Source organism: Gossypium raimondii, chromosome 11 (genome assembly GCF_025698545.1).
Source record: "Gossypium raimondii isolate GPD5lz chromosome 11, ASM2569854v1, whole genome shotgun sequence".
In the NCBI taxonomy this organism is placed as follows: domain Eukaryota; kingdom Viridiplantae; phylum Streptophyta; class Magnoliopsida; order Malvales; family Malvaceae; genus Gossypium; species Gossypium raimondii.
This window is the reverse complement of record NC_068575.1, coordinates 61087671-61099704: the sequence shown is the minus strand read 5'-3', so window position 1 is coordinate 61099704 and position 12034 is coordinate 61087671. Positions and strand designations below refer to the sequence as shown.

General features: G+C 29.5%; 1 protein-coding gene across 1 annotated transcript; it reads right to left on the bottom strand.

Annotated features, from left to right (window-relative positions):
- Nucleotides 1-1057: 1057 nt before the first annotated feature.
- LOC105801984 (BOI-related E3 ubiquitin-protein ligase 1) lies at nt 1058-2856 on the bottom strand. Its single transcript, XM_012633371.2, has 3 exons — nt 2437-2856; nt 1919-2345; nt 1058-1816 (listed from the first exon to the last, which is right to left on the bottom strand). The coding sequence occupies exons 1-3, from the start codon at nt 2481-2483 to the stop codon at nt 1262-1264; spliced, it is 1029 nt and encodes a 342-aa protein (XP_012488825.1). The 5' UTR covers nt 2484-2856; the 3' UTR covers nt 1058-1261.
- Between the last annotated feature and the right edge of the window lie 9178 nt (nt 2857-12034).

The window sequence follows — 12034 nt, the reverse complement described above, 5'->3', positions numbered from 1 at the left end:
TCACATTTCACATTTATCTATTTGTATCTTTCAGTATTGAAGAAGTTCGGTTGCTTGAAAACGATAGAAACTTTAACAGGTTGATATTGTCTCTAGTCGAAGTTTTGTCTCTCTTGAATGTCTGAGATTACCTAAAGAAACCAGAAAGGTTTGATTTCCTATTCTACAATTTAGAGGCCATTGTTGGGGGAGCATGTTACCACAAAGAAGTGGTGCCCAAGTTGCCAATTCAACTCTTATATGCTATAATGAACATCAAGGCTTACCAAAAGCAAATGTTTGAAATTTTCTTAGTGTTAAAGATACATCCATTCTGTAAATTGGGCATAGGTGAAAATAAAACTCGAAGATTAAAAGTATGGGGTATTTATTTCTTTTCTTTCACTAACTCTTTCAACAGATTATATATCATACATATGGTATACAAATCCATGAAGTTTTCAATACCATGTTTCCCTCTTCTCCAACTCTAAACAAACTATATGGGTAAATTGTTATTTTAATGTACTCTAATCCTTACTTATTTTTATTTTATTTTTTAGATCACTTTAATCCTCGATCTTCAAATTTTAGTCAAATTTAATTCTTCGGATTGATACCATTGTCGATTTCGATCTAATTAGCCCAACTGACTGATCTGATCCGGTCCAGTTCAAGTTTTTATGATTTTAATAAATTTTATTAACTTTTTATTGTTTATTATTTTTATAGAATTTTAATAATTTTTTATAAAATTTTAAATATGCTTTATTACTTTTATAGAAAAAACTATAATTTTACTAGATTTTTATAAGTTGATATCAATTTTCATGTTTTTCAATATGTATTTAATAATTTTATGCAAAAATATTTTATTAAATTAGAAATTATAATGTGTTAGTATTTAATTGACAGTGACGAAAATCGTTAATAAAAAGTTTAATTAATTATTTTAATTAAAAACAAAAACTTAGTTAAGTAGGATAATTTTAATATACCTATCGCATTTTTGCAATTTATCACATTGGAGAGGGCAAGTGAATAATGTAAAATAATAAAAATAATTAACATCAAAGGATTTATCAAATAAAAGAATTTTATTTATTAATTAAAATCTAAAAAAACGATGCCACTGCCCAAGTGGCCATGTACATTACCTCCAAGAGGGGGAATCGAGTAAAAATTAAAAAATAAAAGTTAAAAACAACCATAATATTAGACCAAAAATAAAAAGAGTGAAACGTTAATTTTATTATTTTAAGATTTTTTTTTTTTTTAATTTTCAAGAAAGAAAAACCTCGACGCTAGAATTCCTGAGGGTGAGGCAAAGCGGGCAAGCTTGAGCCACTCGGTCACACTCCGTACACAAGCAAAGATGCCGACAAGGCAGCAGCACCACCGCCGCGACACGTGTCCTACACGCTTTGCAACATGGGCCAGAAGCAGCTGCTACGACACGTTCCGGGTCCACGTAAGCCGACTCGGCGTCCTCCGCCTGCGCCTCTGATTCCCCGCCGGCGCACTTCCGCCATTCTTCCCCACCTCTCCTGCTATCTTGCTGCGTCAAACCAGCTCCTCCGTTCATTATGGCCTGTTGGAGCTGCGCTTGTAACGAAGCCGCCGTCACCTCTTGTGCCTTGGCTTTCGCCTGCCAAACCTGTACCTCCGCGCCAAGTTGCGCCGCACGTGCCTCTAACTCCACGTTCCGGCGCTTTGCTTTCTCCACTTCCGCTTCTTTTTCTCTAAACCTCCTCGCTACCGATTCCTCCGCTGCCTCTAGTAGCGCACGGTAATGCCTATGCCTTTTCTCCGCTAAAGTACGTCGTAATTCCTCGCCCTTCAGTAAATAACAAAAAACAACCCAAATATACATCAACATTTTCCCCAAAACTAAAAAAATTGACCAAAACCCGATTTAGAAAAAGAGAAAACCCAATACCTGGGCTTGAAGAAAATGGTCTAATTCGTCTCTCTGGCGTTTGATTTGAGTGACCAGATCATCGGATGCAAAAACAGAGGAATTTGAAACAAGATTTTGTTGCTGTTGTTGTTGTTGCCGATAGCTTTGATTTTGGTTCTGATTTTGATGTTGCTGTAACTTTTGTTGTTGATCGCCAAAAGATAAGCGGAGGCCGGTGGAGACTACATTTGGGTGGTGGAGTTGAGAAAGCTCGATCAGCTGAGGCGGTTGAGTCTGCATGGAATATGAATTGATCGGCGCTGTTATTGCCGCCCCTGCAACTTCTCTTCCTCTTTTGCGTGGATTATTATTATTATTGTTTAACAACATATGAGAATGGGATTGATCGAGAAAAACTCCTCCTGCTTGTTGCTGCAATGGAAACTCATTCCCCTCTTGTCCACTTCTGCAAATACATAACCCCAAAACAAAATTAGACCAGAAATAATAAGCAAGCAAAGAAAGAAACAGAGAACTAGGGAGAGGCCAAGATGAACCTGTTTAAAAGAAGAACATTAGAAGGGTATTGAGCTTGAACGGCCATTGTAGCAGATACCAAACTTAGGAGAAGATTAGGATTCAATCAAAAGAAGGAAGGGATAAATAAACTGAAAGAACAAGTAGGCGAAAGATAACCCAAAATCACCCAAAATTCTCTCATGGCTTCATCTTTGTTGGTGGAGATGGTTTTTGACCTACTTTTTTTGCCCCATGGCATGGGCATGTTAGGACGTTGATTTCCATATATAGGTAGCAGAAGGGGAAAAGAGAGAAAAAGAGATGCGATGGGAAAGAATCAGTCCAAGAGAGAGACGCCTTATTCTGCTCTTTCTTTCTTTTGTTTGTTTGTTTTTTTGAGGGGGGTGCCTTAACCTTTGCTTCCTCTTTGTTCTTCGCGTGGGTGGCTTGGCTTTTCTTCACGAGGACTCTCTCTCTCTTTTTAAATTTTCAATTATTTACTATTAAATAGAATTTATTTTTTTTTATCTATTTTTGTAATTCTAATTTCACCATTTTTTTTTATAAAGTTTGTACTTTTCCTAAATTCAAAGTTTAATCCTTGTATTTTTATTTCTAGGAACTTAGTCCCTGTACTTTTTAGACTTTAAAATCTAAGTCCAACTATTAATATCATTAAAATTATTTCTTAAATCCAAGTTTATTACAACCTCAAATTTTTAATTACATTGCTACTAAGTAAGTTTTTTTTTTCAAAATGTCTCGCCAACCAATTTAGCAAAAACAAATTAATAAATGTTAGCAATTGGACCTAAATTTTAATTTTGAAAAGTAAAGGGATTAACTTATTAAAAATAAAAATATAGTGATTAAATTTCAAATTTATGAAGAGTATGGAGACCTATAGTATATTTCAACTTTTTTATAATTATGCCCCATTCTTACCCATTTTGGCATTTTGCACACTTTTTGAAACTATATCAAGAATCGATAGGAAGTCCGAAGTAAAAGAGAGAATTGATTAACCCGCGAATTGATGTAAATCAATTAAGTTAAATTGTGTTTTATGTTTTTTTTAATATTGTTATATTTTTAAAAAAAATTATTTAATAATTTTATGTTTCCAAAACCATGATATTTTGTATTTTTAGTTATAAAGCAATATTTAGCCTTTGAACTTGACAAAAATTTTCAACTTAGTCCTTGAATTTAATTTTGCTTCACATTAATCTTGAAGCTTGTCAATAATTTTCAATTTTGGTTACTGTGATAACATGACACTACGATATTGTGTCGCAATCTCAAAGTGCCATGTCAACGCAAAGACCAAAATCAAAAAATTGTCAAGATAAAAGAAAAATAGGGACTAAATTAGATGACTGCCAAAATGGAAGACTAAAATATTGCATTATTCCTTTTTTTTAATCATAAATATGAAGAGTAATTACAAAGTTGCACGGCACTCTCCTTCTCTCAAACACGGCATTTCCTTTTCCCTTCTTTTTTTAAAAATTTATTCGTACTTGGAAATGAATGAAAACGGCATCAATTCTGTCGTTTTTACTTGGTAATTTGCTTTTACATTACATGAAAAACTTTTATGTTTGCTTTACATGCAACCAATAGAATTAGGTATGTGAATTTTATATTATAAGATTTTGAATACATAATTGAGGAGAAAATTGAAGTTGATTTCTACCAAACCAATGTTTTTCATGAAAATCAAACTAAATTTGATATTTGAATTTTTAACATTTGCAACATCTTCCCATCAGTAAAAGAGCCATCCATAATTACTACCCACAATTGAGGTTATCAAAGCATTTGAAATTGGAGTTAATCATACTGTATAAATTGACTGATAAAAACAATGAGAAAAAGGCTGTCGACTCAATTTACAAACAACAAAAACAAGGGTGAGTCAACACGTTTTGGGATCAAAATCAATTCTACTCTTTTTCTTTCTTTCTTTTTTAATGTTCCTCTTCAAGAAGAATCTGCCAATAGTAATTTTCTTTATTTTGCATGGGAATAAAGATAAAAAGTAGTTAATTACAAATAGCAAAGTGACCAACCTGGAAACTTCATTAATCGATTTCTCCGTTTTCCTTTTCTTTTTCTTTTTCTTTTTTTATTAAAAAAACCATCATGATTAAGACTATTATTACCGGTTGAATCTTAACTCGATTGCCATGAGCATCGTTCCTAACGATGTTTTTAAAGAACCAGAGAAAATGGTGATGATGTTTCATTGATAAATTATTTCAACCCAATTTTTAAATGGCATCCAAGAGTATGTATACAATCACTTAATCAAGAGGAAGCAAATAGACCCCTCAATTATATTAATATTATAATATTATTTCTTAAAGTAAATGATATTATGAATTATTAGAGTTTGGAAAAGAGAATGTTACTTTAAAGTTTATCTCAAATATCAAAGCCATCCATTATAGCTTTCATCAAGTGATCAATCTTACAATGACATGAAATAATATCTAAATTATATTGCTTGTTTATTTAAAATCACTTCTTTTAGATTATTGTAACAATAATAATGTCAAAAAAATTAAAATTCATATTAATTTTTTAATAAACATATTCATGATATAATATAATCAAATATTTAAAACATGAAAATATAGTCAATTGAGTCTTAACTCAATTAACATGGGTATTATCGCCAACACAGGAGGACATGAATTCGAGTGCATTGAAACGCACTATCCTCCCATTTATGAGTTGAGGAGGAATGATGGGTGGTTGTAAGTATTCTCTACCCACTACTCATGGCTTTCTTCACACCAAAATCACTGCCAACCATCCCCAATTCCCACCCACATTTTATTTTTATTTTTCATTTAATTAATCAATTTATTATTTATCACTTTCCATGTATATATATGCAATGAACAACTCCTCTAAGCTTGCTTTCATAAGTGCTAAAAACCTAATGGCATCACCAAAAGCAAAAGGCATTGTTCTCATACTATCAATTTAACACAAACTAATTGCACTTTTTTCAATTTTTTTTGTTTTGTTGGAAGACGAAAAGAAAGGAATAGTATAAGTGCCATTAATCTATAGCCAATAACAATAATTACAATATAATATCTTATCTTATTGTTCATGGGGTTTTTTTTTTATTTTTTTGTAGAAATTGTTCATGGGTATTTTATGATCTAACAAATGAGAGGAAATGGAGAATAATTAGTGATGTACATTTGTTAGTTGTCGACAATATAGTCATGAATTGGCACCTAATTCAAGCTTAATTGGATCACTCAACTATTACCTCATATAGGTTTTGCCGTTCTTTAATTGGTTGATGAACTTTCTTTCAGAAAAAAATAAAGGATGGAGAGAGGTTAGTGATTGATGATTAACATGATCATTAGAATATAAATTTAATTTCTAAGCAAAACCCACCAAAAAAGGGATGAGAGATGTGCTGGAATTAGACTTGTTAGATGATGGGGTTAACACTAACTTCATATTTGAGAATGTTGAGGTAAAAATATTAGGTTTGAAAAATGGGTTTCAATAAAAAAAATTAAGTATGTTTAAAATATAGGTCGGGTTCAGGCTTAAACATTTAAGGCCCAAGCTCGGCTTGACCCATTTTTAAGTTAGTAATGTTTTATGTTATATAATTTTTTTTATATATTATGTAATTTATAACACATAAAAATTAAATATATAGTAGTATATAATACTACTACTATGATGTAAAATATTAAAAATTGTTAAAGTGATTATATATAAAAATTATTAAATATTAAAATAAAATAATAAAAATATTTATTTTAAATTTTTTTAAAAATAATATAGGCGAGCTTAAAATAGAATTGGATAAAATTTTAAGTTCATATCTCGAGTTGGGCCGGGATTGGGCAAATATAAAGTGTGTTAATATCATGCATAGGTCCGACCAACTTGACCCATGGACACCTTTAGTTGAAATACCTAATTCTATTCTTTAAATTTTGACATAATGACTTATTTAACAGTCAAACTTTACAAAAAAAAAATATTTTAACTCTTCGTTTAATTTTTCGTCTCTTTTATCTCTTCAACTTACATTTTTTTATCAAATTACTTCAAAATGGATTGAAAAGTTAACGTTTGTGAACTTCACTAACGTAGCATACACATGGGTTGCCAAGTGGATGGCATGTTAGCATTTAATTAATTTTAATAATTTTTTATTTAAAAAAATAATTTATATATATTTAAATTTTCAAAATTTTAAAAAAATAATTAAATGTTGTCATGTCATCCACGTGGCAATCCACGTGAATGCCACGTCAACAAAATTAAAAATTGTTAACTTTTTCATCCATTTTGAGATGATTTAACAAAGATCTAATTCTTTTTAGATTTCAAAATTCAAGTTTAATTATTAACCCCTTAAATTTTTTCAATTGAATTTGCTAGTGTGACATTTTAAAATTTAAAAATATCCTCGATAACCATATAACAAAAGAAATGGCATAGTACTGAACCTAAATCAAACAGAATAATTTTAACAGTGTTAATAAAATGATTTATATTTTCAAATTTAAAAATAAAACCTAATTTCTTAAAATAAAATAAAAAGATTAAATTTTAAATATACAAAAACCTTCTGCAAGACCTAGGAGGTCAATAATTTATGGTAATAATTTGAGTAGGAGGGAGGGTGGTGGTATAATTTATGAGGGTCTTGAAAGTAGTTTAAGCATCTGTTTGGTTGCTGGTAGTGATAATGGCAGTCACAAGAGAAGGGACAACCACTGCAGCATATAAGGTGGGAAAAAACAAAAGGTATTGGGAATGAAGCAAAGGAGTCTGAAAGTGGTAATTGAGAAGCAATTTTGTAGGAGTGTGGGGGCTTTTCCTTTACTGCCAGGAATCAAAAGCATTTCACTGCAAAAACCAACCTTCCATCTCTCTCTCGATTCATTCCGGCCACACTCTCATATAGGTCCCATTTTTATGGGATCGTGCTTATATTTGTTTGGGCAAATTTTATCTAAGGTTATTAAATTATTAATAAGTTTATATTTTGATCATTTAATTTTAAAAAATTATAAAATAATCACTAAACTATTTGAATGTTTTTATTTAAGTCACCTGGCTATTAAGTTTTTTTTTTTCTATAGTTCGTCTAGCGAGCTCCAAACAACGGGTTGGCAATACCTTAGATCAAAGTCAATCCAATAGTTAATGTCGAAGAAAGAAAGCTGTTTGGATTTTGGTTCGCATATCCATGATGTTCAAAGTTATTTCATGAAAAAAAATTTGAACTGTAAAAGAGAAGATGGGGAGCTTTCGGTTTGGTGCAGGTAGTGCAAACATAGAAGGCTATACAACAACAATTTTAACAACCCAATAACTTAAATGAAAACTATCGAATTGTTTAGTGACCATTTTGTAATTTTCTAAAATTAAATGATCGAAATGTAAACTTACTAATAATTTAGTGACTTTAGGTGTAGTTTACTCTATGCATATATATATATATAAATGGTTAGTATTTGATACATTGACAATGCACATTTTTTATTGTTACTTTAAACTTAAAAAATTGTAACGTGTTTTTTTTAAATATTTTATCATATTCCTATAGGACACTTGTCAACCTCCTGATCTTACTCATGGAGTCTAAAAATTCTATTAGCAATGTACCAAATATTTTTCCATATGTATTGCATGGTACTCATTGATTATTATTGTTGTTATTACAATCGGCCTCTCTATAATAGTGATCTTTATAATCGCATTTTATTATAATAATTAAATATGTTGTAAAATCATTTTAGATATTTTATTTTTTCTTATATAACATTTCAATTATAACAACAAATATTCGAAACTAGCTGTTTTACTAAGCTAGTTATTTATAACATCATTTTATCTCAAATTTTAGTATTTTTTTATTTCCAAAGCGAAATAAAATTACAAAATTTAGTTAAGATATTATTTCAAGATTTAAATTTTACCTAAAATTTATTAATCATATTTCATTAAATCTAAATAATGTTTAGTAAATAGAATTATAATTGTAATTTTCTTTGATATAAATCTCACTAATTAATATTATTAAGATATTATAGTTTAATTTTAAAATTTTAAAAATTCAAATATAACTTAAATCTCAAATGTTAATTAGAAGTGAATAACATACACTTTTGTGTAACATCTAAAATTGTGATAGAGAAACGAGATTATTATAGAAAGGCTTGATGGTGGTATTATTATTAACTTAAACATAAATTAGGGGTGAATTTAGAGGGGCAAGCAAGGGTCTTGGCCCTTAAATGAAAAAAAAAATTTAATTCTCTAATAAATGATAGAAATAAAAGTTATTATGTGATAAAATTATATTTTGACCCTAAAAGAATGAAAAGATTTTCATCTAGTCCTTTAAGAAGTGATGAAATCATAAGTGAATACAAGATAAAATTACACTTTAACCTCGTAAAAAAATTATAATTCAATACCGAATAAACCTAATCATGGGTTGAGCCACCCGGCTCAGCTCGAAGGCTCGCTTGAAAAGTGAGAGGATTTGGGCAAAAAAATAGGTCTGAAAAATGGGCTTAGGCAAAAAACGAGGCCTATTTTCAAAACAATCTGGGCCTCAAGTAAGATTTTTTCCCCCGACCAGGCCCAAATTTGCAAAAAAGGAAGTTGTTTTTTGCTGTTGTTTTGGTGTCGTTTTCTCTATTATATTGCTACTATTTTGTTGTTATGGTTTGAATATTGTATAACTCTTGTTTTATCATCAATTTTGTTATTATTTTAGAGCTATTTGTTTGCTAAGTTGCACATATCTCAGTGTTATTTAAGTATAAAAACAATTTTTAAATTTGTTGGGAAACATTTATTTTAATGATTTTAGTATATTTGATGTATTATAATTTAAAATATATATATATAATAATTCAACCGAGCCGAACCGGACTTGGCTAGAATTTTAGACTCATTTCTCGAGTTGGACCCGAACCTAGAAAACAAACCTAAAATTCTATTGATCCGAACGGACCTATACATGTGTGTAAGTTGTTCAAAACTCATTTTTTTTCTTATATAAAATTTAAAGTTAAAAGTTGATAGATATAATTGGAATTTAAAAGAGAAAAGAAGGTGAAGGTGTTGTTAATATCCCATACATTCTGATTTCTGCTATCCTGTTGATAAAATGAGTGGTTTTAAAATTTCAATCAAACCCTACATTATCTCTTCCAATCAGTTAGATTTTCGTGTAGCATACTATTTTTAATTGATAATCTCGTAAAAACATTTCTGTTTAATAGTTAAAACGGCAAAATGATTGATTTTCTCTTTTTTATTTAAGTTGAAAATATTTTATTCTTCTAGATTTTCTTAAGCATGTTATTGATAAATAATACAATAAAAATAAAAAGACAAGCATTTGGGCTGAATAAGAATATATGTTTTCCAAGTTGTCCCTACACGAAATATTAAAACACGAAGGCGGTCGAGAAAATTAATATTATTAAAATTACTAAATATGCATATGGTTTTATAAAAAAATGTGAAAAGTGACAAGTTCTGACTTTTTCCCGTAAATTATTAAATGAAACATGATGAAATGGTGGTGAATGGGAATCATTTCATATTTTAAATTATTGACTTTGATGAAAACAAGATAATTAATTATCTTGCATAATCTTTTATTTAATTATTTCACTTATTGTTAGCATCTTGATGTATGAGAGATTCTACTTCATCAAAGAGAATTTCATATGCCTTGAAATTGATGAAAAATAATAACTATAATTCAAATATTCTAAAATTGACAATAGAGGGTTAAAATGCCAAAATTTTCAAATTTTCAAAGCATCAATTGGTAATGCTTTCCAATTATGCACATCTAGAGAGAGAAGAAAAAACCACACCTTGGTTCTTTTAGGTACTTGCAAGCATGCATTTGAAAATGTAAAGAGTGGGGAAGAACAACTTTTGAAGATACCATTCTAGATTTTTTTATTTTTTTATTTTTCATTTGATATCTTTACATTTTATTAATTTTGAATTGAACCCTGAAGTGTAGAAATCCTAATTCAAGCCTAACCCTTGGACAGGTCTAGCATGAAATATATATATATAGATTGTTATGTCGGCATCACTGAAATGTAATATTTTAGTCAACATTTCTATTTAGAAAAATAGATTCCGACTCTTTTTTTAGAAAATAATGATTAAATTTAATTTAAAAATCCCATGAATAATATTATCAAAGACTTTACTTCATAGATATCCCATTCTTTTTAGCAACTAGACTTTAATATTAAAAGTGAGTTGTTTTAAATTTAAATTCTTAAATGAAAAAAATTGAGGCATCAATAATGTTATCAACATTTTAAAAATTGCAAAAAGTAGATGGATTAAATAAAATTTGGGTAGATATCCCAATGAGTTTGGGTGGAATAAGTGAAAGAATAGCATTGCTTTGATTCTTCTTTCATGTAGAGTTGGTCTTGAAAGTGGAGATAGGGTTTTGTTCGGTTGTTCCCAAGAATTTTGGCTTGATTTGAAAAGGTTTTATTTTCATATCGTTCATGTCATTTTCAACATGGGGTAACTCTATAATAGTGAAATGTTTGGTTTAGGTCATTTCCTTTTTTCTTCTTTTTTAAAAAAAATGGTATACCTATGTGTTCTTGAGAGATTAAACATGAAATCCTCAAGTTGTAAGAACTAAACAAATAGAAGCAATGCCAAGTGGGGGGGCAATTTCCTCTTTAAAATTCTTTCAAAGTTGGCATGCAAAAGCAAAAAAGCTATTGACCCAACTTCTATTTTATTGTTTTGTTTTTGAGATGGAGATTGGTTGTATGTGTAATTATGGTGTTTATTACCCATATTTCATTTCCTAATGGGCGGTCAAACTATATTTTGCTTTCTTTCAAATATCTAGATTTGTTTCAGAACTACCCATTGCCCCTCCCTCACCATTAAATAAGAGGATAATACGTTTCAGCGTACTCGAACCCACGTCCTCTTGCACTGGCAATAATATCGATGGTAACTAAGTTAAGACTCAATCGGTGAATTAAACCCTTTTTGAAAATTGATTTTATTGTTTAAAATATGAGATAATTGCACCGAATATTCCCAAACTATTACTTTCATTATAAATTTGCTCTCAAATTTCTAAGTGTTCTAATTACATCCCCAAATAATCGATGTCATGTAAATCAGGTATTTCAATTATTAAATTTGTTAGATAACATGTCAAATCTAACAAAGTACAGATTACCACATAAATTTTAAATAAAATTAAAAACAAAGTAAAATCGAAAAGAGCGATAAAGCATTTGTAAAAGCTTGAAACTTGAAAACCTATATAGCATCCATTTTTATAATAGAAAGACATTACATAAATTTGAGAAGAAAATAGGTAACAAACCAATAAAGGGTAAGTAAAAGAGTTGCTAGTGAAACAACTTAGCTTAGATTTGAGAGTTTTGGATAAATTAATTTGGTGCGTTTTATTATTTTAAATCTGTACACGAATAATGATAATGTATTAGTAAGAAATATACCCAATTTTCTAAGGACTTGTTTGAAAGACTATTGAAAAGTTGTATCAATTAAAATTAATATTTTAATTATTTAACTTTT

Excerpts from the sequence above, each read along its gene's own strand:
- LOC105801984 (XM_012633371.2), bottom strand. The coding sequence starts at position 2,483 with ATGGCCGTTCAAGCTCAATACCCTTCTAATGTTCTTCTTTTAAACAG. Across the intron at positions 2,346-2,436 it reads AATGTTCTTCTTTTAAACAG|AAGTGGACAAGAGGGGAATG; the intron begins GTTCATCTTGGC and ends ATGTATTTGCAG. Across the intron at positions 1,817-1,918 it reads ACCATTTTCTTCAAGCCCAG|GGCGAGGAATTACGACGTAC; the intron begins GTATTGGGTTTT and ends TATTTACTGAAG.